At 39.8% G+C, this 25580-nt stretch overlaps 1 protein-coding gene across 2 annotated transcripts in view; it reads right to left on the bottom strand.

The window, feature by feature from the left end:
• Positions 1-14649: 14649 nt before the first annotated feature.
• LOC133649014 (synaptopodin) overlaps positions 14650-25580 on the bottom strand; it is a 56010-nt gene continuing 45079 nt past the window's right edge. For both annotated transcript variants that reach the window (XM_062045677.1, XM_062045676.1), the window contains exons 3-4: positions 19707-21733; positions 14650-18031 (exon numbers count right to left, since the gene is read on the bottom strand). In XM_062045677.1, the coding sequence (XP_061901661.1) occupies positions 16796-18031; positions 19707-21733 (3263 nt within the window). In that variant the 3' untranslated portion in view covers positions 14650-16795. The remainder of the gene's footprint in view (positions 18032-19706; positions 21734-25580) is intronic.

Genomic DNA, 25580 nt, shown 5'->3' on the forward strand with positions numbered 1-25580 from the left:
ATGTAGTAACAGACACATTCATAACAACATGAACTGTTTATGTATTTTGCTCATTTTAAGCATATGCGGCGTTGCAATAATATCACAAAAGCATCACAAGGTTCGGTTTTTCCTTCAACAAAATCAGTGATTATTACTCACAGCAGACTTCATTAGCGCCAACGAACCAAATAAATAATTGCTTACTGTACAATGTCTGCTGTCACTGGGATGGCGACTAACATTGATATATTCCCATTTAGATGAAGAATGAGTCATAATCCTCGCAAAGAAAACAGGGGTGGTACGAGGTGTCTTTGGGGGTCTTTTTCGCCATTTTGTGTTGTTTGTTTGTATGTTTTGTATTCTAGTTTCTTCAAAACAGCCAGCCTTTGCTCTGGTTACCCTTTCGCACACTCTTGGCATTCTCTCGATGAGCTTCAAGAGGTAGTCACCTGAAATGGTTGTCACTTCACAGGTGTGCTTGAAGCTCATCGAGAGAATGCCAAGAGTGTGCAAAGCAATAATCAGAGCAAAGGACGTGGCTATTTTGAAGAAACTAGAATATAAAAAATGTTTTCAGTTATTTCACCTTTTTTTGTTAAGTACATAACTCCACATATGTCCATTCATAGTTTTGATGCCTTCAGTGACCATCTCCAATGTAAATAGTCATGAAAATAAAGAAAACGCATTGAATGAGGAGAAGGTGTGTCCAAACCTTTGGCCTGTACTGTATATCGACATAAAAACAACGTGTAGTATATATACTGTACCTGTGCGCAAGGAATTCAGAAGTGTGTGCGTGTAATACAATCTGCGTGTGCGTATCTGAGGTGTGCCTACATTTAACCAACCAAGGAACACACCAAGCAATTTAAACCGATCAGACTGGAACATATTTTAGGTTAGAATTTCTGTTACACAGTGTTAAAATAATGTGTTCCAATGTGAACGATACCTATTTAAAGCTGTTAAATAGCCATGATTTTTCATGTCTATTACTGGGGTAAAAAATGTCCAGAAAGTGGTATTATAGGTATCGAGAAAAAAATGGTCCAAAAAGTACTGTGCTGAATCAAAAACAATGCTCAGTCGCTTTAAATCGTTTTTGTAGGCTATTATTCTCTCTCTAGACTCTTTATTAATGTTAAAATTAGCAACATAACTCATTGGTTTGTCAAGGCTGTGGTCACTTCAAATGGGTAGATCAATTCAAGTGTCGATAGACTAAATCCTAAGGGTAAAATCAGTGTCAAGTTCTTTTCTAGCTTGAACTTGGGTGAAAAGACTGTCAAGAACTATATTTTTACAACCAGTTGTTACATACCAGTGATCCCTCGATCCGGTTGTCTCTCCTGACAATCTTTACTGTAGTGTCTTTTGTTATCCACCAAATATTCATATGACATAAATACAGTATATCAAACATGATTTATGACATTAGTTTCATCATCACTGTATAAGGATCAAAGTTTTGAAAGATGTATATTAATAGCCTCATTATTGCCATTTGAATTGCTCCAAGTAATTTTTGCTTTTGTTTATTCGGTCTTTCCCATGAATTCATTTATTTAGGAATAGTATATAATATATTTGGTGCTACTTGTTGCCCTTGCTGAGAAACACATTATGACAGACAGTAGATGGCGTCACATCTCATACTCACCTGGTCAGACAAAGTATGTTAAACTTAAGGCTGCAAGGGTCACATTCGGACACTTTGTACACACAAGATGCTCACACCAATCAAATATTAGTGAAGTTATCAGAACGAATCATAGACATCTAAGCCTTGCATTACGGGTGACAAAGCAAATACATCTCATTAATAATGCATTATTTTACTTTCAGAATATAAAGAAGGTAAATGGGAAATGAACTGAAGGACAAAAATGGACTCAAGACACAATCAAAAAAATAATCAAAACAGACCGCGACCCCGAAAGGGACAAACGGTAGAAAATGGATGGATGGATGGACATTTAGACTTTCAAACTGACGTAAAACTGCCATATTGGCCAAAATTAATAACGATGTTTCTTAGAAAAAACAACTATCGTATTGTCCGGACTATAAGGCGCACTTAAAAATGTTATTTTTTTCTCAAAACTCGACAGTGCGCCTTATATCCCGGTGCGCCTAATGTAAGGAATAAGTTAGGTTGAGCATACTCACCTAGAAGCAATTTTATTTGGTACCGGGTGTAATGATAAGTGTGACCAGTAGATGGCAGCCAAACATAAGAGATAAGTGTAGACAGCACTATGATTGCAATATGTCTCAAGTAAACAACACCAACATTTTAAATGTTCCATTGAAAATATAGAACATTACACATATTGTTTCGCAATATTATGCAAAAGAAACTTTTCTTACATTCTGGTATCTGCTGATCTGCATTTGGGATCTGCATAAGTCCTGAAAAATTGTGCGCGTCCGCGCGTCGATAAACTTCTTATTTTTCCTCTATCTTGTTGTTATGTGACATTAATCCTCCGCTGTTGCCATATCTAATATAAAGTAGTGTAAAGTTCTTACTTATATCTGTCAGTAAACTCGCCATAAAAGCGCTAAAACATACCGGTGTAGTGAGTTCAATTATTCACCCAAGGAACTTTAGCTATTAGAGTTCCGGTCGGTCGGTTTTTCACGGGACACATTTCTGGTGTTGTTGTTTCCGGATGATTAGATGCTGCTCTGTTATTGATTTAAGTAAAGTCTGAATGTCATTAAAACAGTTAGCTCCAACAAAGATGACGGAGAAAAGACGCTGTCGAAGGCGAGCCACGTAAATAAGACCGCCCGCATCCGGAAGCGACTGTCAGAAAGCGGTTTAAAGATGATCTGTAAAACATAATCTATGCAACATTTTGACCAAATAACCACCATAACATGTTATTTAGACCACAAGAATTCACATTTAGAAAAAAATAAAAATATATATAACTGCTTTAATGCGCCCAATAATCCGGTGCGCCTATGATATGAAAAAAAGATAAAAAATAGACCAGTGCGCCTTAAAACTGGTGCGCCCTATGGTCCGGAAAATACGGTATTTGTTTTGTTACCTAAAACTCAAAATGTTTTTTATATATATAGTTTAACACTCGTACCTTGTATTGATTTTAGCATCTTTAAAGTACAAAATGTATCAAAGTGGCCCCCCACATTCTTTCGCTTTTCAGTGTGCAGCCCTTGGTGTAAAAAGTTTGGACACTATACCACTATAGGTGGTAACAAACGAAATTCTGCAAAATGAAAACGATATCTGAAAAAAATATATAAAACAGATTTCGTAGGGCTTGAAACACAAGCAGCTTGTACAAAAACCTGATTTGGTGTCAGATGCGTGGGCACGCTTTGGCCAAGCACCGTCTTGTTACCGAATCTGAAACATGCATGCCAGAAAAAAAGAGACTGCTAATCAACTCACCATAAAGCAGATGTCCTTCATGGAATCATTTAAAAATGCCACACATTATGAAAGGAATGGGGGAAAGAACTTAACATTACAAGTTTTTTGGGGGGGTAAAAATCACCTTTTTTCATAAGGTAAAAGTTATTATCTACTTTTCTACACGCCATGGTATTAAAATATTTTTCCTTTTTTTGCTTTCTTATTTTTCGGGATTTAAAAAAAAAATTTTTTGCAAAACATTCTCATTCTCGCTGATGTGTTTTCAATACATAGCCCTTAATTGTTCATCTGTGTTCTTATCACTTGTTTCAAAATGATACATATATTTTGGGACCTAAACTGAGGTGAGAGTGGAATAATCGTGCATTAACCAAAATCAAAGTAAATAAGGTTCAATTAAACAGTGATTTTGACAAAATTGCAAACACTGCTTAGGCCGCCCGTTGGAAGCCCCTTCTATATTTTGCTTGTTTAATCAACAAGTGGTGACTTCCATTTTGATACTGTACAATGCGGCGCTCAGTGGAAAAAGTTTGGACTTTAAAGGCCTACTGAAAGCCACTACTACCGACCACGCAGTCTGATAGTTTATATATCAATGATGAAATCTTAACATTGCAACACATGCCAATACGGCCGGGTTAACTTATAAAGTGACATTTTAAAATCCCCGGGAAATATCCGGCTGAAACATCGCGGTATGATGACGTATGCGCGTGACGAATGCGCGTGACGAAGTCCGAGTAACGGAAGTTCTGGTACCCCGTAGAATCCTATACAAAAAGCTCTGTTTTCATTTCATAATTCCACAGTATTCTGGACATCTTTTGCAATTTTTTTAATGAACAATGAAGGCTGCAAAGAAGACAGTTGTAGGTGGGATCAGTGTATTAGCAGCGGACTACAGCAACACAACCAGGAGGAGTTTGTTGGAGCGCTAGCCGCGCTAGCCGCCGACTTCACCTTGACTTCCTACGTCTCCGGGTCGCCAAACGCATCGGGTGAAGTCCTTCGTCCTTCTGCCGATCGCTGGAACGCAGGTGAGCACGGGTGTTGATGAGCAAATGAGGGCTGGCTGGCGTAGGCGGAGAGCTAATGTTTTTAGCATAGCTCTGTGCAGTCCGGTTGCTAAGTTAGCTTCAATGGCGTCGTTAGCACAGCATTGTTAACCTTCGCCAGCCTGGAAAGCATTAACCGTGTATTTACATGTCCACGGTTTAATAGTATTGTTGATTTTCTATCTATACTTCCAGTCAGGGGTTTATTTCTTTTGCTTCTATATGCAGTTAAAGCAAGATGCTATCACGTTAGCTCGTAGCTAAAGCATTTCGCCGATGTATTGTCGTGGAGATAAAAGGCACTGAATGTCCATTTCGCGTTCTCGACTCTCATTTTCAAGAGGATATAGTATCCGAGGTGGTTTAAAATACTAATCTGTGATCCACAATAGAAAAAGGAGAGTGTGGAATCCAATGAGCCAGCTTGTACCTAAGTTACGGTCAGAGCGAAAAAAGATACGTCCATCGCTGCCTCTCAAGTCATTCACTGTAACGTTCCTCATCTACGAATCTTTCATCCTCGCTCAAATTAATGGGGTAATCATCACTTTCTCGGTCCGAATCTCTCTCGCTCCATTGTAAACAACGGGGAATTGTGAGGAATCCTAGCTCCTGTGACGTCACGCTACTTCCGGTACAGGCAAGGCTTTTTTTAATCAGCGAGCAAAAGTTGCGAACTTTATCGTCGATTTTCTCTACTAAATCCTTTCAGCAAAAATATGGCAATATCGCAAAATGATCAAGTATGACACATAGAATGGATCTGCTATTCCTGTTTAAATTAAAAAAAATCATTTCAGTAGGCCTTTATTGCATGTTGAAGAGGATAGAATGCTGTAAACGTGTGATGTAATGTGTATTATAGTTGGTTTGTAAATGTTCTTTTACTTAGATACATTATTTGCTTTAATTTACATTTCTAGACCATCTTTAAACTTGACACCCAAAGGAATAATATAGAACAGTGACTCTCAAACTGTGTTGCGTGTACCACTAGTGGTATGTGGGCTTCATCTAGTGTAAACCTGGGCAAAATAAGGCCCGGGGGCCACATGCGGCCCGCTGAGCATTTCAATTGGGACATTCCCAAATAATTGTTTTAGATGTTTAAGATGGAAAGTGTAGCTGCCATTATGATGTGCAGTGATGTTTTCTTATGACCGGAAGTCTTCAACTATACTAAGTCTTTCTATGGTTGGAATCTGCATCATATATTAGTTACTATGGTCATCTAATTAGTTACTATGGTCATCTAATTAGTTACTATGGTCATCTAATTACTTACTATGGTCACTATGAGATATCTCAGATTGTAGGTGGGGGTTTTTTTCACTATGTTTGTTGCATTTTGGTTGCGTTTCGGTTGATTGTAAAATCTGTTGCCAATATTCAGTGTTTTATCATTCATAGTTAATATTGTAAATCCCACATTCTTTATTTTCATGCACATTCTGGGTGTCTCATTCAGTAAAAAAAATGTCAAATTCCATTCCGTTTTTTAAGGCGGTCTGTCATAACGTTTTTAGCTTTCAATCATTATTGTGAGGTTTTGTATTAGTGTTCCTAAAATAGATATACCGGCCCCCAGACACACTTTTTCAATCTAAATCTGGCCCCCTGAGTAAAATAATTGCCCAGGCTTGATTTAGTGGTACGCCAAAGAATCACTTGATGAAAGTACAGCGTTTTCTTTTCTTCTTTTCAAACACAGTGTTACTTTTCAAATTGTGTGTAATATTACAGTGGCCAACAATATTAAATATATGTGTTAAATAAAACCTCTGCCTTTTTAAAATGAATACTTGGGCCTACTACGATATATTATTTTAATGTCGGTCATAATAGGGGTACATGGAGAGTGTGGAGGGGGGCGTGGCCTGCGGGCCTGCCGCGGAACAGGGTGGGGCAAGGACCGGCCTCGAAGACAGCGACAGGTGAGTGGATAGCCCAGGTGGGCCTTGTTATCTAATTACCTGTCGCCTTTATTAGCAGCAGCTGGGACGAGACACGTTGTTGGAGTTGGAGGTGCTGATGAGCGGACGCAGGAGGAAAATACATTTTGCTGGAAAGCAGAAGCCTATTTGATATTTATGAAAATAAAACAGTGTTATACCCTGAATTCCTGGCTCTCGTGGCAGTATGTGGTGGTCCGAAGAATCCACTAGAGAGCAACCTCTACAGAGAGCTACGTTTGTTTCTGAAGTGGTACAAGTTTGAGAACCACTGATATAGAACATTAGAACATGAATGGACCCAACATCCATCCATCCATTTTCTACCGCTTGTCCCTTTTGGGGTCGCGGGGGCACCATGTTTACTTCAATTAATTTGTGTGGCATATCTCCTGGCGCATTGTTATATCGTATGTACTTACAAAGATGTATTCAAGAAAAAAAAATAACACGGTATATTCTATTTTTTAATGAATGTTTACAATCCCGTCACATGCATTGCGGAGTAGTTAAATGGAGTTTTAAGTTAACCACTATTAATTTTATGCATTTTTATTCACATTACTATGCATCTAAAATGCAAATCAACCCTGTTATTGGTGATGTCTAACTTGACTCCATTATCAATGTAGCACTATTTATACACATTTTTCCACCTGTAATCGTCAATATTAAACAAGCTGGTCTATCTCTACTTACATCATAACTAGGGCTGCCTAAACTAATGGGATCAATTCCCCCCAAATATTGCATTAATCATGTATAATGACGGATTAATCAGGCAATTTATTTTGACTACGCATGCTCCTTTACCTTAACCGCAGATGTTTACCTAAACGGTTGTTAAACGGTCAGTGATCAGGTCAATGCGTACGTCAGTGCAAAGATGGGTGAGGAGACTCTGACTGGTGTGCTCGCTACCAAATTAAAAAAAAAAAATCACTCCAAAATACACTCAGACTGAACTTTAGATAAAACTGTTACCAAGTTTTGAGGAAATGGATGACATTTTGATACTAAAGTGCATTTGTGTGGAAATACTGGAGTCTTTCTTAATAGCAAGAGATTTAATGTGATTAATCAAAATGCAAGTGTGTATAATCTGATTTTAAAATATTATTGTTTGACAACACTAATCATAACATTACTTAACAATATAATTGCACCCCAAATTATAATCACTTTCATTTATAACATTGTATACCCCTAGTACATACAGTACATTTAGTTTGAAATATGTTCATAATATATTGTTGTATACCTTTAATAAGTGTAATGTAGATATATTTTATAAAGTTTTGGATCGTACTTTTACCTATGTACTTCACATGTTCCCTAAGCATTCCTTATTAGATTAGATTTAATTGGTTCTTGGGCGTGTTGTTGCAATAAAATATGCACATGAGAGGACTGCATCATACACTTTGTTGTATTTAGGTTTGGTATATTTAGCTTTTGCTGAAGTAGTTTTATTTAAATGTTTTGGTAGTGTTCTCTTCTATAAAAAGCTCCCAGTTGTCAAATCCACAGAGCTGCATTTGGCCTTTTTGACCTCAAGAGCGGCCTCTTGTGTCTCAAAACCAGACTCCCACTTGGAAAATGACCAAACCCAGTTTCTCTCCCTTTTTATCATGCAATTGAGGCGTGGAAATTGTGTCTTACATATACAGCACACACTGGTGTAATGTAATTATAACGGGAATTAATCAAATCCTTTACTTTATTCAAATACAAAAAAAGTTTGTTTTACCTTTGTTATGGTCTATTTTATATAAAAATGTACAGTATAGGCCAAACGTTTGGACACACCTTCACATTCAATGCGTTTTCTTTATTTTTATGACCATTGTAGATTGTCACTGAAGGCATCAAAACTATGAATTAACACATGTGGAGTTATGTACTTAACAAAAAAAGGTGAAATAACTGAAAACATGTTTTATAGGGGATAGGTTGATTGGCAACACTAAATTGGCCCTAGTGTGTGAATGTGAGTGTGAATGTTGTCTGTCTATCTGTGTTGGCCCTGTGATGAGGTGGCGACTTGTCCAGGGTGTACCCCGCCTTCCGCCCGATTGTAGCTGAGATAGGCTCCAGCGCCCCCCGCGACCCCAAAGGGAATAAGCGCTAGAAGATAGATGGATGGATGTTTTATATTCTAGTTTCTTCAAAATAGCCACCCTTTGCTCTGATTACTACTTTGCACACGCTTGGCATTCTCTCGATGAGCTTCAAGAGTCGGTTTTCACTTTACAGGTGTCATAGTTTTGATGCCTTCAGTGACAATCTACAAGGTAAAAAGTAGAGATGTCCGATAATATCGGTCTGCCGATATTATCGGCCGATAAATGCGTTAAAATGTAATATCGGAAATTATTGGTATCGTTTTTTTTATTATCAGTATCGGTTTTTTTTTGTTTTTTTTTAATTAAATCCACATAAAAAACACAAGATACACTTACAATTAGTGCACCAACCCAAAAAACCTCCCTCCCCCATTTACACTCATTCACACAAAAGGGTTGTTTCTTTCTGTTATTAATATTCATTATATATCAATATATATCAATACAGTCTGCCAGGGATACAGTCCGTAAGCACACATGATTGTGCGTGCTGTTGGTCCACTAATAATACTAACCTTTAACAGTTAATTTTACAAATGTTGATTAATTACTAGTTTCTATGTAACTGTTTTTATATTGTTTTACTTTCTTTTTTATTCAAGCAAATGTTTTTAATTTATTTATCTTATTTTATTTGATTCATTTTTTAAAAAAGTACCTTATCTTCACCATACCTGGTTGTCCAAATTAGGCATAATAATGTGTTAATTCCACGACTGTATATATCGGTTGATATCGGTATCGGTTGATATCGGTATCGGTAATTAAAGAGTTGGACAATATCGGCATATCGGATATCGGCAAAAAGCCATTATCGGACATCCCTAGTAAAAAGTCATGAAAATAAAGAAATGTATTAAAATGAGAAGGTGTGTCCAAACCTTTGGCCTGTACTATGTATGTGCATTCAAAGTGTTTGGGTTTTTTCTTTTTTTTTTATTATGTTCATAGTTTGTATTTCTTGTTTTAGGCAAGGCAAGGCAAGTTAACTTATGGAGCACAACTGGTACACAAGAAAATGACAAAAAGGCAACATTTAAAACAAAATACGCATAATTCAAATTAAAAACATTAAATAACATCAAATTAAAATCAAAAAGTGTAGATTAAATACTTTCAGTAGTCATATGCACAATTAAAAAAGAGTGTTTCTAGCCGGGATTTGATAATGGCCAACGTTACATCTTTAGGAGCATAAAAGTAAAACGCAGTCTCACCATGTTTGGTCCTGACTTTGGGCACCATCAGGAGACCACTCCCTGACGTTCTCAGAGCTCCAGATGGTTCCTGTGGCTCTAACATGTCAGGGATGTACTTTGGTACAAGACCTGCATGACAAGACTTGTACACAAGCAGAGCTGTTTTGAAGTGCAGTGACCTGAGCCCTGGAATAATATGCTCATATTTCCTGGTTCTAGTCAGGACTCGAGCAGCAGCATTTTGGATGTGCTGCAGCTGCTTTACAGCTCGTTTAGAGAGGCCGGCGAGAAGGCCGTTACAGTAGCCTAACCTGCTGGAGGCAAAGGCGTGGATTAGCCTCTTTAAGTCTGATTTAGACATTATTCCTCTGATTTTAGCAATGTTTTCCAGGTGGTAAAAATCAATCAATGGAAGTTTATTCCTATAGCCCTTAATCACAAGTGTCTCAAAGGGCTGCACAAGCCACAACGACATCCGCGGCTCAGATCCCACATCAGGGCGAGAAAAAACTCAACCCAATGGGCACAATGAGAAACCATGAAGGGGACCGCAGATGTGGGGACCCACCCCATCTGGGCGACCGGTGCAATTGATGTCGAGTGGATCTAGTTCATAATGTGAGAGTCCAATCCATAACCTTATTTTCCGTACTGAGAATAATTAGTGCTTTCACAGTCTACATTAAACTCAAAGTAGCATTTCAGTCTCCTGTTTAGTGTATTAATTATAAGGAGTTGATAATGCAGAAACGTGCTTGGATATTTTGCCCATCCTTTTAAATAAAAAAAAAGAAAGGAATTCCACTGTACTGGAAACAGTACAGCAAATGCAGTGCAGGTAAACAAGACTGTAAACAACAGCCACTATAATGAAAGGGTTGTGACGATTAATCGATGCATCGATCTATATTTCTTAGATTCAACTACATTTATCTGTGCTTGGCAAGTTAGCCTTCAAGAAGATAGGTGTGGATCCAAAATTGTTTTAAAACGGAAAATTTTGGATTTAAGAACGGCAGACTTGATTTAACTTTTAGCACTTTTAATGATAAGAACGTTTTTTTTAATTGTTTTTATTTGGTTTATTTATTTTTATTTTTTTATTTTTAAAATTAATATTTTTTATTTTCCCCTCCCTCAGGGGGGGGACTCGACAGGGCGGTTGCTGGTTGCTCCATCTCCATCGTTGGGGTCCCTTCGGGTGGGGTGGGTGGTTCCCGTGGCCCCGTGCTGGGTGGTCCTGCGGCGGCCGATTTGAGTGGGGTGGCCGGGGGCGGGCCTCGCTGCGCTCTCCGGGGATGGGGGGTGGGCTCGTGGGGGCGCCCCGCCTTTCTGCCCGTCTGGGGTGGGGTCTCTCGCTGGCTTAGGGTCTGGCTGTCCCCTGCTTTTCTCGTGCTTTGTCCTCTGCCGGGTGCGTCTGTCTGCGGCCTGCTGCTGGCTCTTACGGGCAGCGCGGTGGGCCTGGCTCTGGGGTTCCTGTCGCTGGCCGGCCTGGCTGCGTGGGAGCGGTGGTCCCTGGTTCCCTGGGCGCCACACTTGCTGTTTGTGGGTTGGGCACTCTGGGGGCTTGGGCCGTACTCTGGCTCCCCCACACACTGGGAGTCAAATGTATTGTACATACAGATTCACATATACAGACATACATACATACATAGGTACCTACGCTCCCACATAATTTGTATTTTAAACCACCTTGGATACTATATCCTCTTGAAAATGAGAGTCCAGAACGCGAAATGGACATTCACAGTGACTTTTATCTCCACGACAATACATCGGTGAAGCACTTTAGCTTTGGAGCTAACGTGACAGCATCGTGCTTAACTGCGGATAGAAACAAAAGAAACATGCCCCTGACTGGAAGGATAGACAGAAGATCAACAATACCACTATTACTTCTACTATCAGGAGACACCGAACCAAACCCTGGACCTGTAACCACACAGTTAATGCTGTCCAGCCTGGCGAAGCCTAGCCATGCTGTTGCTAACGACGCCATTGAAGCTAACTTAGCTACGGGACCTCGACAGAGCTATGCTAAAAACATTAGCTCTCCACCTACGCCAGCCCTCATCTGCTCATCACCACCCGTGCTCACCTGCGTTCCAGCGATCGACGGCGCGACGAAGGACTTCACCCGATCATTGGTGCGGTCGGCGGCTAGCGTCGGATAGCGCGTCTGCTATCCGACTCAAAGTCCTCCTGGTTGTGTTGCTGTAGCCAGCCGCTAATACACTGATACCACTTGCAGCTTTCTTCTTTGCTGTCTCCATTGTTCATTAAAGAAATTGCAAAAGATTCACCAACACAGATGTCCAGAATACTGTGGAATTTTTCGATGAAAACAGACGCTGTTTGTATTGTGACATAATGGTGTCCCAATACTTCCGTTCAATCCGTGACGTCACGCGCAAACGTCATCATACATAGATGTTTCCAGCCGGATATTTACCGGGAAATTTAAAATTGCACTTTATAAGTTAACCTGGCCGTATTGGCATGTGTTGCAATGTTAAGATTTCATCATTGATATGTAAACTATCAGACTGTGTGGTCGGTTGTAGTGGGTTTCAGTAGGCCTTTAAGCTATTGTTACTATAACAATCTACAAGGTTAATATAGGTTGCTTCTCTTTCTTCCCCTCCATTTTTCTGCATTCTTTCGTATCTCTAGTTATCATTACGTATATGTATTGTTGCATTTGAACAACTGCATTGTTGATAATAAAGGTAAATTATTGGTATTATTCATTATCATTAGCGCTATTTCTATTAGTATCTGTATTGCTCCATTTGTAGTGTAATAATGCTCATTGTCGTTTCTGTATTATTTTTTATTTTTCGCTAACTGCTTATTTGCTATCACTTCTACCATCATATTTGTACATGTCGTATTTGCTGATGTTGCTCTATTGTTGTTGTTGTTGTTGTTATTGTTGTGTTTGCTGTTGTTGTTTTTGTCTCTCTGTCTTATCCCCCTCTTGTCCCCACAATTTCCCCCTCTGTCTTCCTTTTTTTCTCTTTCTCTCCTGCTTTGGCCCGGCTGCACCAAATGATAATATAAATACATTTAATAAAGTCAAATACAAATAAGGCAACAAGAGAAGTATCCTACACTTCTCTTTTGTAAAGTTAATCTGAACAGCCGATATAGGCATCTACATCAACAATATGACTTGCCTGAGAAGCTGGACAGGACATTAAAAAAAAAAAAAAAAGATAAAAACGTTAAACATTATTCAAAACTCACCGCCCGTCTGTTGCGTCATCAAAACAAAAATGGCGGATAGCTACGGTGGCTGAGAAAGGTCATAGCAAATGCAAAGGCTGAAGACAATATTATAAATTACGCACAAACCGTTTCAGCTGCAGCCCGATTGCAAAAGCCACAACAAATACAAACGACACAATACCATAACAAAAACACGCAATGCATTTTTTGGCCAGAAAGGATGTCGCCGACACAACAGAGGTGACAGTGGAGCACGTTTCAGTGACACACCGACGGAAAAGTGATTTTTTTTTTAGAAATAAGTAAATACAAGATATTTATGAAGGAGGGTATGGAAATTAGGAAGCCAGGGGGCAACACCATCAACCGGGATAAGGGCGCATACATGTTGTGCTTTATTGGCGACGCCAGGGTGGAAAACAAATACTGTATGTATGAGAGGGGGAACTTTATTCAGCAGGTAAATCTGCTGTTGAAATGTTGTTTGCTGTTGTTGAAATTGAACATTTCTTAAATATTGAAAATGTGTGCAGAAAAGGTCTTCTGTTGTTAATTTAACCTAAAGTGTTGGTTGCACTATATTCAAATAAAATGTGAATGCATTGGCCATTATTTGTTTACTTGCTTGTTTGCATTTATAATTTATTTATACAAAATTCCCTAACAAGAAACAACAGAAATAAAAGAGACTTCACCTGCAGTGTCCAGTATTTATTTCACAGTCACACTGGTTGACTTGTATTGCCAAAAAGTTACCAAATCAATTTCAAGTCTCGAAATCGTATCGGCAACCACAAATTCCCAATCGAATCACTGTTGAAACAAATAGTTACCCCCCTAAATAATAACAATATTTTGTATGTATGTAAACCTTTATGTTTGCCCAATGGCATTTTATAAACAAGTGTACTACCTCACAGATTCTCAAACTGGTTTCCGGGGATCCCCAGTTGGTCTGCAAGCTATAGGTTGGGAGTCAACAATTTGTTTGTGCAGTATATGAATGAAGTCAATAAAAAGTGCATAACTAAGACTACAAACCACTAGGTCAATAAAATAGGCATTCTTAGCCAGTGTCACTATAGGTGCCATGTGTTTGCAGCTTGGTGCTTGCAAATAAATGTATGTATGTAGCCAAGGCTTGATTAAGACTAACACCATTTTATAGTTATTTTAGGAGGCGGTAAATAACACAATTGTTATTGATCTGTTAAAGTTAAACCAATTATCTGTTTTTTGAGGGGGGTTTAAACAAATTGGGTCCATTTAGACTGTTCCTGTGTCTTTTTACTGTTCATGTTTTAAAGTTAATTATAATAATATGAAAACAGGGTTGAAATCTTCAAATTGTGAATCCCATGACATCCATAGTAGTACAAATAACAAAAATAAATTTTTAATATAAGAAGGTCCTTGAGAAAAAACCCTGCTTTTTCCAACGTGGTGGTTGAACACTGATATTGTGAACTTTCAAAAATGAGTGTTTGCCATTTGAACTTCTGTCTGAGGTCCTACAGATGGCAGTCTAGGAACCTGAGATGAATGTCAAATTGGACTATGTGTGGACATTCTGGCCCAACACATTTCACAAAGTATGTAAACAACTTCCACATAAAAAAAAACAGCAACATTTCATAGTTGGCAGCAGTGGCAAATCACATTTTTTCATCTGTTCTCCATTTATCTCAAACTGATCAGTAGATAATTATCCAAAAGGCTTTGGAGGTTTCATTAGATCTGTTAAGGACCAGTTAAAGTATTATAGCATAAGTTTATAGTAGGACACACAAATAACTGAATCACGTTGCAGGGCTGACTTTCACTATAAATACACATGGGCCTTCATGAAGAAGATAAAATAGCATGATTTTAATCTTGGATTATGAAATGGTCTAATGGAGAGAAAGAACGCCCCGGGCCTTCACTTGTGTGTCATCACTTTATTATTCATCGAATGTCCGACATCATGCAATTATGGAACGTATAGTTGTATAAAAATGCAGTTCCAAAAAGCAATGCTCGCAAAAGTCTAACTTGCAATATGCTCCGTCTTTAGGGTGTCAGCAATAGTTGCTGAAACCGATCCATGACAGTGATGGGTTTAATCCTGCTGAAGGTCAACACCACGCAGGTGTCCTTGTCTCTCAAAACACGCTCAGGTGTGTGATCGGCTGTGTTTGCTGACACATGACTGGGCAATATGGCAATGGTGTAAGAATAGTTTGCAGCATGTGGATGCTTAAAACAGAAGGCAGCCACATGTTTGGCCAACTGCATCCATTTTGTCTGTGAGCTGGATTGTGCTGTTACCATCACTATTTTGACATTGAAGACAATCAAAACAGAAATGAACTATTCTTAACTGGAATGAAAGGGAGAGGAAGTGCAGATCATGATGCCTGTAAGAGGAAACTCAGAATTTAAAGGCAAAGCATGGTGTATTTCTAGTTAATGACAAATTGAAATATTAAGACATTTTCTTTTTTGTTTGTCACTGTTATCAAATTTAAAAAAAAATAAAATAATGCATCACAATTATCTTGAATAATCTGATCAACTTGTTTTGTTGATTTTGTTGAATGGATTGTCATTTTGAATCAAAATAGGGTGCACTATTTAGCTACCACCAGTAAAGGCGCTGTTGAATCAGTCTCAACTAGTTTGTGGTCTAATAAACGTTGCCTCCTCTGCCCTGGACATTTGTATTTGTTCTATTTATTTTGTCAGAGCTACACATTTTTGAAAAAAAAAAAAGCACTGTTATGCAAAACACAAATGTCCACGGTAGCTGGCTCTCATATAGGAAGTTGCACTACGTTCCCTTCAGGCAGCATTATTTTACTCAATACAACACTATCGTTAACAAGAGTTAATCCAAGATAATCCGATATTATCGTAATAAATAATATTTAGAAATCAAGAACCAATTGATTGATCTTTGATTTTCCCCAATAGTCAAGCTAAATTAGTCAAATGCCCATTCATTCCTTATGAATACTAGTCTCTTAAACCCCTAAACTTGCAGGTCAACAGACAGCATTTGAAAATCTAGGAAATCATATAAAACAAGTTCATTGCAAATATAGCAAAAGGAGATCTTCTAGTTTAATCGAATTGGCGTATCAATGATTCACATCCCTTTTCAACTCCCATTACTACCTTCTTGGTGCCTGCTGCGTCGCTGCAAAATGTACATTCATTTGAATAAAGGCAGTACAACAAGAAACACGTACGCTACGTTACACTGGTTACTGCACTATGTATTGCAATTTTCTATTAACTAGAATAGCAGTCTGCGATAAATTCTTCAGTCATTTGTGATTACCAATTACGGTATGATAAAAATGAACAGTCTCCAATATGTGGTGAACAGTAAAATGAAAATGTTTCATTAAAGTAGCGTACAGTTTATTAGTTTGTTTTACACATTACTCACTTCAAGCATTTGTTGTGTCTTGAAATGTAAAAGTATTTGCGTGTTGACTCTTGTCAGGCCAGTAAACAATGATTATAACATTCAAAACTAATCTATCAATGCTAATGAGCTATAGCCAGGTATGCATGTTGTGAGCCTGCAAAGTATAACATTTAAAGTGAATACAAAAAAATATCTTTGGTTATTTTGAGTGTGCACTTTTGGTATGCTGGAAGCGTACAAGCTACCACAACTGTATGTAAAAAGCTTGTTCTTGTCATTGTAAGAGCATAAGATACAATACTAATTGCATTATGAAACAACATTTTCATGGCCCAAGATCTGTGTCTGTAATTGTGTGTGTTTAAGAAAAGTCTAATGCCAGTCAAGTCTATGGAAGCAAATATCAGGATCTTACAGGTCAGTAGAGATGGCGCTTTTCTTTACCCTCAAACTTCCACCCCAGCCGCGGGGACAAGTATTGTAAGAATGCATGCCAGGTGACCGCAGGCCCGAGTCCTCTGACTCAATGGAGGCGTCAGAATCAGTGAGGGAGCGTGTGTTGTAGAACCTCACAGGTGAGCAGATCCTCTGCGTTGGTGTTGGTGGGGGACTGGTGAATGTTGGCGACCGGGCACCCAATGGCTGTGACTGAAAGGAGTTAATGGGAGGTTTGCAATCATAGCCATGGTGGGAAAATCCCACAGGTGATATGGGAAGACTGTGACCGCTCAGTGCACCTGGAGAAGGGCTGTTTTTACGTTTGGCTGCATTAATGATGTTCTTTGCCAAGATCCGATGATTGGCCTTGGAGTCGAGATTATTATTGACTGGAGACATACAGCGACTGTCCCTTGGTAGGGGTAGAGGAGAGGATGCAGAGGATATAGACAGACGGTGAGCAGAAGGGAAGGACACACTACTATGAGAAAGTGCAGGCGACTGGGAGCGTGAGCCCCAAGGTGGAGAGACATGAGAAGTGGTTGTCACTGGTTTGGAAGGTCTAGAAGACTGAATGGTCGTTGGTGATTGACACCTTGGACTCCAAGGAGGAGAATGCTGAGATGCATTTGCAGATGTTTGAAAAGGTCTGGATGAAGAAACTGAGGAGAAGGTAGAGAAGTGGCTACTAATGCCCACCACAGGGGACTGGCATCTAGATCCCCTAGGTGGAGAGAGTGGGTAGGTGCTTGTAGATGTTCTAGATAAAATTTGCTGAGCATTTGAAGATTTCGGGTTGACTACGGGGGACTGGCATCTTGAACCCCACGGAAGAGAACGAGAAGAATTTGATGTTTGGGGCTTGTAATCATGAGCAGATGGATTGGTGTTAAATTGGGCATTCTGGCCAACCATTGGGGACTGGCACCTTGATCCCCATGGGGGGGAGCATGGAGATGTGGATGTCTGGAGTAGCCTGGAAACGGATGAAAGCGTGGAAAGCTTGACATTTTGGTGACCCATTGGAGACTGGCTTCTACTACTGGAAAATGGAACAGGGGAAGTGACCGATCGGATGGGAGTGGTTGAGGAGGGGCGGTTAATTTGAAGGCTGGACGTCCATGTTGGACCATCTGTGCTGATGGACTTCTTGGTGAGGCCAAGCTGTGTGTCACTGGGGGGTTCAACTGTGTAGAACTCCTTCGGTTTCTGTTGGACCATAACAAACATAACTTTTACTGTACATACACACAATAATTCATAACATTGGCAACATGACAGTACACATTCAACTATATATGAAAGGGCCTATTCCACTCTAAGATAAAGGGATTGTAAATTACATTTACTAGAACCTTAGCATTCAGGTCATCACTATGAATTTAAATTTCTGACATGTGTTTCTGCAATAAGCCTGGCCAATAAGCCCTTGTCGACCTAGTTTTATGTGAGTTTCTCATGTTACAGTTATGTGACCTTTGTGGCAAGATGAGGTTTGTTGGCTGAAGCCCACATAAGATAACCCCAATAAACACAACAATTAATCTTGAAGACTAAGAATTCATTTGAAACTTTGAAAAAGTTGAAAGACAATGTTATGTTAAGATTATTTACAAGTTTAGGACTTTTTAAATGCTATCTGTGTTGGCCCTGCGATGAGGTGACGACTTGTTCAGGGTGTACCCCGCCTTCCGCCCGAATGCAGTTGATATAGGCACCAGCACCCCCCGCAACCCCAAAAGGGACAAGTGGTAGAAAATGGATGGATGGACAGGTAAAAGGTAATTTGAGCCTCTCATGACCAGTAAGATCAAGGGTAAACAATGTAATTCGTACCCTCGATTTGTAAAATGTATCAAAGTGTCAAGCACAATGCCAGTTGTCTTTGATGTAATACAATACAGTAATGTACAAGATTATCAGAGACAAATTATTTATGAGTGTGATGCACTGTCAGCAAGAAAAGGCAAGAAAGTGACACATTAAAAGTGAAATGAATGCTTGAGTGAAAATATGAAATTAGAAAAAGGAGAACAAGGTCACAGGCGAGAGAGTGCATAAAGCTTTAATCAGAGAAGAAACGATTCAGCTAAAACACAAAAACACAATTAGAATAGACAGTGAATGAAGGTTTATGAAGTGAAACAGACATGCAAACCGTGTAGACTGAATCAACAGCGACTGATTATTTCCTGTGAACAAACACTTCTGAAATTGCTGCTTGAAGTCATGAAAACAATTTAGATGGAGGTCCTATAAGAAGCAAATTAGTATGCAGGCTGCAGATGGGAAACATCAAAGAATCCAAGTATGCAGCAAAATTTGGAGTAAAAAAAAAAAGTGTGGTGAGCAGAGCAAATCACCCTGAAGATATAAAGACATAAAAGGAGCTCTCTGGCTGCATTTTTGTGTCAGTGAGAGGCATTAAATTGCAAATCATTGCTCATAAAGCAGATGCCACATTTGTCGGAGTGCTTTGTACCAGCATCACCCTGTTTCTCAAATAACTGAAAGAAACAGTGGGAAAAGGGGAGAGTTATTCATTTTATTTACGTACTCAAGATGGGAGTCCGATGGCTTGCAGCATCAGACATGAAAACTCATCTGATTTATATTTGAACTAAGGAAACTTCTTTATAGGTGTTATCCTGGGTAATTAGCAGTTTAATACAAATTGTTCTTTTGGTGAATGCCTAAATTGCATATAAAATCTAAAACGTGTGACCCTGCTGGACAAGTAACTGTTTAAACATATGGCTAATAAAATATTTGGATTAAAATAGCTAAAAGAAAGTAGAGACACAGGAAGAAGCAAGTGAAGGTGTAAGTTTAGTAGAAACGCTATAAGCCAGATCACTTCTTAAAAGATAAATGGCCTCCACACCTGTGGTTCAAGCCCTGCCTTTTTGGCAGAAAATCTTGGCCTCGGTGCTTGAATTCCCATCCGAGGAGATGACACACGGCCTGGAGAAAAAGCGGCTGATGGCTGCCCACAAGCTGGACTTGATGCTGGATACACTGCTCCTGTGGTGTGGCTAAGAGGGAGTGAGGGAGATTTACACGGGACGCTAAAGTGAGAGACAGGGTTGTTGGGCAAGGAAGTCTGTCTAGAGAACAACTGAGGTGACATCTGGTGCCTGGACTGTGGTGCTCCTTTGGGTAGTGTACTCAACGGGTCCTTGACAGGCTTCAGTATGAAGAGGGAAGAATTAAGCTGGTAGGGCCGGTGTCTTGACAAGTCCATCTCTATCTTGGAGCAACCATTCTCTAGAGGAGGCACCTCTTGAATCTGTTCTGATGCTGGTGTTTGTCTTGGTTTTGGCTTGGTGTTTTGTTGAATCTTTATGTTGTGCGCAAGCTGAGCACACATATCTGAGTTTTTAGCAATAGCCTTGACCCTACCTGGCATGTTTGATGGGTAAACCCAAGATGGTGGCAGAGACATTGTCGGAGACGGCGATCTTATATGGTGACCTGGGTTCTGAGTCTCAACTACATATTTCTCCATTCTGGACCGACGCTTGGCAAACAGCTCTGCACCCTTTCCCGATGCATCATTCAGGGTGTGTTCTGGTTTATGCTCTACCCTTGTGTACGTTCTGGAGCTCTTAAGACAGGAGGTCCATTCTGGAGCTTTGGCTTCTTCAGCATCGTCTTCCTCTTTTGCAAGAAAGTTGGATGCTTCTGCCCCAAGGGCCAATAACTCCTCCTCAGATGATGGTTCAGGCACACCTCTGTGTCTATGTTTCTTCTTTTCATCCACCCCCTGCACTAAAGAGAGCAGCTCAGGGTTAGGTGCTACAACCGCCTTCTCTTTGAACGTGAACATTGACTTTTTACTTGCTCGTCTGGTAGAATTATCCTCAAGTATTCCTGTTTTTATCGGCGGTGTTGACTTTCTTTCCACAAAGGGTTGGGGAACAAAGCTAAAAGGCTTTGGGGCTGTGGGGGGTCCATAATGCGGTACTTGGATCGAAGCAGCAGTCTGAGATGCAGTAGATACAGGGAATTGGGGTGGAAGAGAGGGGGTTTGAGACATGACAGGTGGTGTGGAGTATTCAGTCTTTGGAGGCTTGTTTGTGAAGGCTGGTAGGGGAGGTGTGGGATATTCCGGAGGAGGAGGTGGTGGCGGTGACATTGCCACTGGCTGGGGAGCAGTAAAGGCAGAAGGAGCAGGGAGGCTCTCTATGACGGGACTGGTGGCCTCTTGGGATTGCACCGTCAGCGGTGAGAAAAAAGGCCTGGCAGTGCGATTGATGATAGTGTTCTGCTTCGATGTAGAGACAAATATCCTCTGAGGTCCATCAGTACTATGGCAGCCATTGGGAAGTTTTCCCAGAGGAGATGGCACCGTGTGACCTTCATTTGTCTCTGTTTCACTTTCAACAAGACTCATGACAATTGGATTAATGTTTTCTCTTCCAGGTGGGAGCTCATTCTTGACTTTGTCGTCCCCGTCCTCATCTTCTTGCTCCTCCACCTCCTTTACAGGGAGGAAATGTCTGTCTTGCATAAAAGTGTGCTCAGTGTCATCTTCTTTTTGATAATGGTCACCTTGCTCTTCCATGTTATCACCTGCTCCAGGTAGATTCCCAGTAGGCACTAAGGGCGGCTTGATAGTAGTACAATTCTTATAGTTCAAGTCTCTATCTTTCTCCTCACGACTTCTCTCTGCCCATGTCAGTTTGTCACATGAGGGGTTGTCTTTCACATTCCTGCCGATGTTGTCCTTCGACACCTCTCCGCTGCTTTCCAGAGTAAAGGCGGTGACTCTCTGCCTGCGGCGGTTGAAGAGTTGCACGCCTCTGGAGCTGGAGTTGGAAGGCACAGTGAGCTGAGCAGCAATGATGTGACTCTTTAGGCGAGCCTCTTTCAGTTCCTTTTCGGATAGGCTGACGCTCCTGGTTAAATCTGAAAGGTAAAGGTAAAGGTAAAGGACATCACAGTTAATACAGTATTAGGAAAACATAGTCATCCTCTTAAGATAAGTTTGAGTTATGGGACATTTGAAGAAGGGGCTTTGTTTAATAGCACACATTTAAACAAATATGACTCCCTAACCCGGGGGTCAGCAACGCGCGGCTCTCGAGCCACAAGCGGCTCTTTAGCGCCGGCCCTAGTGGCTCCCTGGAGCTTTTTAAAAAATGTATGAAAAATGGAAAAAGATGAGGAAATAAATATATTTTTTGCTTTAATATGGTTTCTGTAGGAGGACGAACAAGACAAAAAACTTCCTAATTGTTAGAAATCCCACTGTTTGTAATAAACATGCTTCACTGATGAGAGTATTTGGGGCGCGCCATTTTGTCCTACTAATTTCGGAAGTCCTTGAACGCACTGTAGTTTGTTTACATGTACAACTTTCTCCGACGCTGCCACAGAAAGATGTGTTTTATGCTACTCCCTCTTTGTCTCATTTTGTCCACCAAACTTTTTATACTGTGCGTGAATGCACAAAGGTGAGCTTTGTTGATTTTATTGACTTGTTGGAGCGCTAATCAGGCATATTTGGTCAGTGCATGACCGCAAGCTAATCAATGCTAAGATGCTATTTATGCTAGCTGTATGTACATAATGCATCACCATGCCTTGTATTTGGGGTATATTTGAGGTAATTTCATTTGCAGTTCCCGTTTACTTCAACTTGAACACACACATTTACCTTTGGCCATTCTAAGCCAGTAATTTCCAGGAGTTATATCACCCTCTGAGAAGCCTGTGTTTTAGTAATGTTTTCCAATGTTGTAAAAATGTGTAGAATAAATATTACATTTTAAAATTTCTGTCATCGAAGATTTGCGTCGGCCTGCGACACATAGTCATTTTGATAGTAGGCTAATATAGCTAATATAGTCACTTACATCATGTGTTGCCTTAATTATAGGACTTATATAAGACTTTACATTTTTTGCGGCTCCAGACAGATTTTTTATCTTTTATTTTTGGTCCAGTATGGCTCTTGCAACATTTTGGGTTGCCGACCTCTGCCCTAACCTATCAAATTAAAATCTCACTAGACAGCTTTGAAAAACAAAAGGTGAGAAATAGCAACATTATTTTTAACAAGCCCGAGGTTTGAATGCTACATAATTGATGTTAGGCCGCATACTTCATAAAAAGTATATTAATATTCTCTCATCCTGCGTGGGAGGGAGGTGAGTTGATACCTGCTGGGGTAGAGCATGCAGCATGTGAGTTGAGAGAATTCATTAATTCATCATGCATTTTTAAAAATATTAGAAAAAGAATCTTGTTTGAGGAAAAATATTTTTTTTGGAGAGTAAGAGATAAATCTTAGTTTTGGCTGTCAGTTCAGACTTTCTCAGAGCAGTCACTGCTTCATGGTGTGACGTCACATCTCTAAAATCAGTTGGCGTATTTTTACTTCCCACATTTATTATTATATAAAATCCATTTGTTTGCAAACAAGAATATTTTACTAATAGTATTGAGGCTCTTGAGGATGTGCTGTTGTCAGACACAGCTCGCCGTGCTCTGACCGCCGGAAATTGGACCTGGGGCAGAGACAAACCACCTCGCCCTGGAGGTGTTCCGCTCCTCTTGGAAAAGGTAATGATCCTTCCGCAAGATCACATCCAGAAACGCTGGTATTATGTTTACTTCCTCTATTCAGTCAAATTTGATGTCCTTTTGGTGCTGCGCCAATGCCGAGGACCAGGCCTGGCCCTAACCAATCTGGCGCCCTAGGCAAGATTTTAGGTGGCGCCCCCCCACATCGGCAGTGAAGTGTATATACTCACAAGAAACCAAATAGCTTTGTCTTTGACCTTTTTTTTTACTTAAGGAAAGCAAATTAACATATTATATGAGAATGTTATGTTATGATTATCTTTAACCGAATCACAGCAGTGCTCAAATTAAAAAACAGCCTTCCCTCTCATATGATATTGCTTAATTAACATTAATGATGTGCATTTTAACAACTAGGCTTACAACTAAACCTAATATATAAAGGGGTGGAAAGGTGACTATTACCTGCAGGGCAAACATTAGCTAACCAGAAGGCAATAACAATGTAAACAAAAAACACCTGCTTAAAAGATCTAGTACAAATGTCCCTGAGGAATGTTAGGTGGGAGTACTGTAATTACCTAACATTACATTATTATTTTTCATAACAATTTAGCCCCCTCCACAATATTAACCCAACGTTAAAACAGAACTAGCTATTTATTGATGAGCAATTGCTGAATCATGTAACATTAGCTTAATGCTAAAAAGCCAGGTTACTATCACATTCTGTAACAGACAAATAATTTCATGTAGGCTAACGTTCCCTACCTGCTACCTCTGTCTTTTTCTAGTTTCCCCTCCTCTTCTTTTCTCTTTTTTCTTCCCTGGGCACCTGACAGTTTTGGCCGTTTTGACATCCTGTGTTGATTTTTTGATGTGGAGACGTCCAAAAAGAGTCATGATACGGGAAGGGAGGGGGCGCACCGTGCGGGGGGATGGGGGAAGGGCGTAATGTTGTAACAAATAATATTTCTATTAAATAGGCTTTACTTTGCATTTTAATTAACGTGGGATTATTTTTTGTATTTAGAAATAATAGTACCAACTTTTTTCTTTTTTTTTTCTCCAACATTTGTGGCACTGGCGTGGCGCCCCCTGATGGACGGCGCCCTTAGCATTTGCCTATACGGCCTATGCCACGGGCCGGCCCTGCCGAGGACCTCACAATCTGCGCCTTAACCTTGTTTTGAGGTGAAAAAAGTCACATATAGGACATTTTTTATATTGACGTATATTTTTAGAGCACATCCATGTGACATTACTGACAATTAATGACCAGTCAGGATAAACTACTACATATCATCATCAGTTTAGTTCTCTTAAAACAAGCCATAAATTCAATTTATTGTGGATGATGAGCGAAACCAAACAATTTAGAATTGACTGTGAAAAACTTTTGTCGAAGACAGTTCTAGGACTTTGACACTGTTTTGATTCACTAAGTTCAGTTCATAAATTATAAATTATATTATTCAGCATGTCACTTTTTAAATTGGCAGCTTGTTTTCCGGGCTTAAGAGTCCCGTTCCAGCCAGCAAAGTTATTTCCCCTGTAATCTGTTCAAGTCCCTCCCAGAGCATTCTTCCACTGCACAGAAAACCCCCTGCTTAAACTTCCAGCATGCCTGCTTTCTTAAGGCAACACTGGCCCTCAAACTACAGCTTCCCTGCAAAAAAAACCCGTGAACTGCTTTCCATAAACGTACGATTCAATAAACCATCTTAAAATAAAAGCATCATTAAAGCTGTGCATTAGTCAGGAGCCTCACAACTGGTATGATGTGATGAACAATGCAGATTTAAAGGATAATAGCTGGTTCTGGTCACACATGTGATACATTATTAATGTCAGTCGTGTAATTCTAAATGATGTTAAAAAAAAATTTTTTTTTAAATCCTTCCGGGGGGGTTCTATGATAACTGGAGCAACCATTACTCACTATTTGTTAACGACATTGATTGATCCAGGCAGCTACATTATTAAAAATAATTAAACGTCATTCAAAATAATGACCAATTGTTGTAACATTATGGATTGGAAGATGGCATATGAATGCATCTGTAACTGATTTCCCAAGGCAATTATGATGTCAAATGATGTCATATTTAATCGCTTTATTTAGATTTATTAGGCCTACAAACTTCAAACCCAATTTTTGGAAAGCTATTTGGGTGAAGACAAGGCCCCGGTGCGGCCAGATCCACAAGAGGACTTTTAGTAGCTT

Source organism: Entelurus aequoreus, linkage group LG04, assembly GCF_033978785.1.
Source record: "Entelurus aequoreus isolate RoL-2023_Sb linkage group LG04, RoL_Eaeq_v1.1, whole genome shotgun sequence".
Taxonomy (NCBI): domain Eukaryota; kingdom Metazoa; phylum Chordata; class Actinopteri; order Syngnathiformes; family Syngnathidae; genus Entelurus; species Entelurus aequoreus.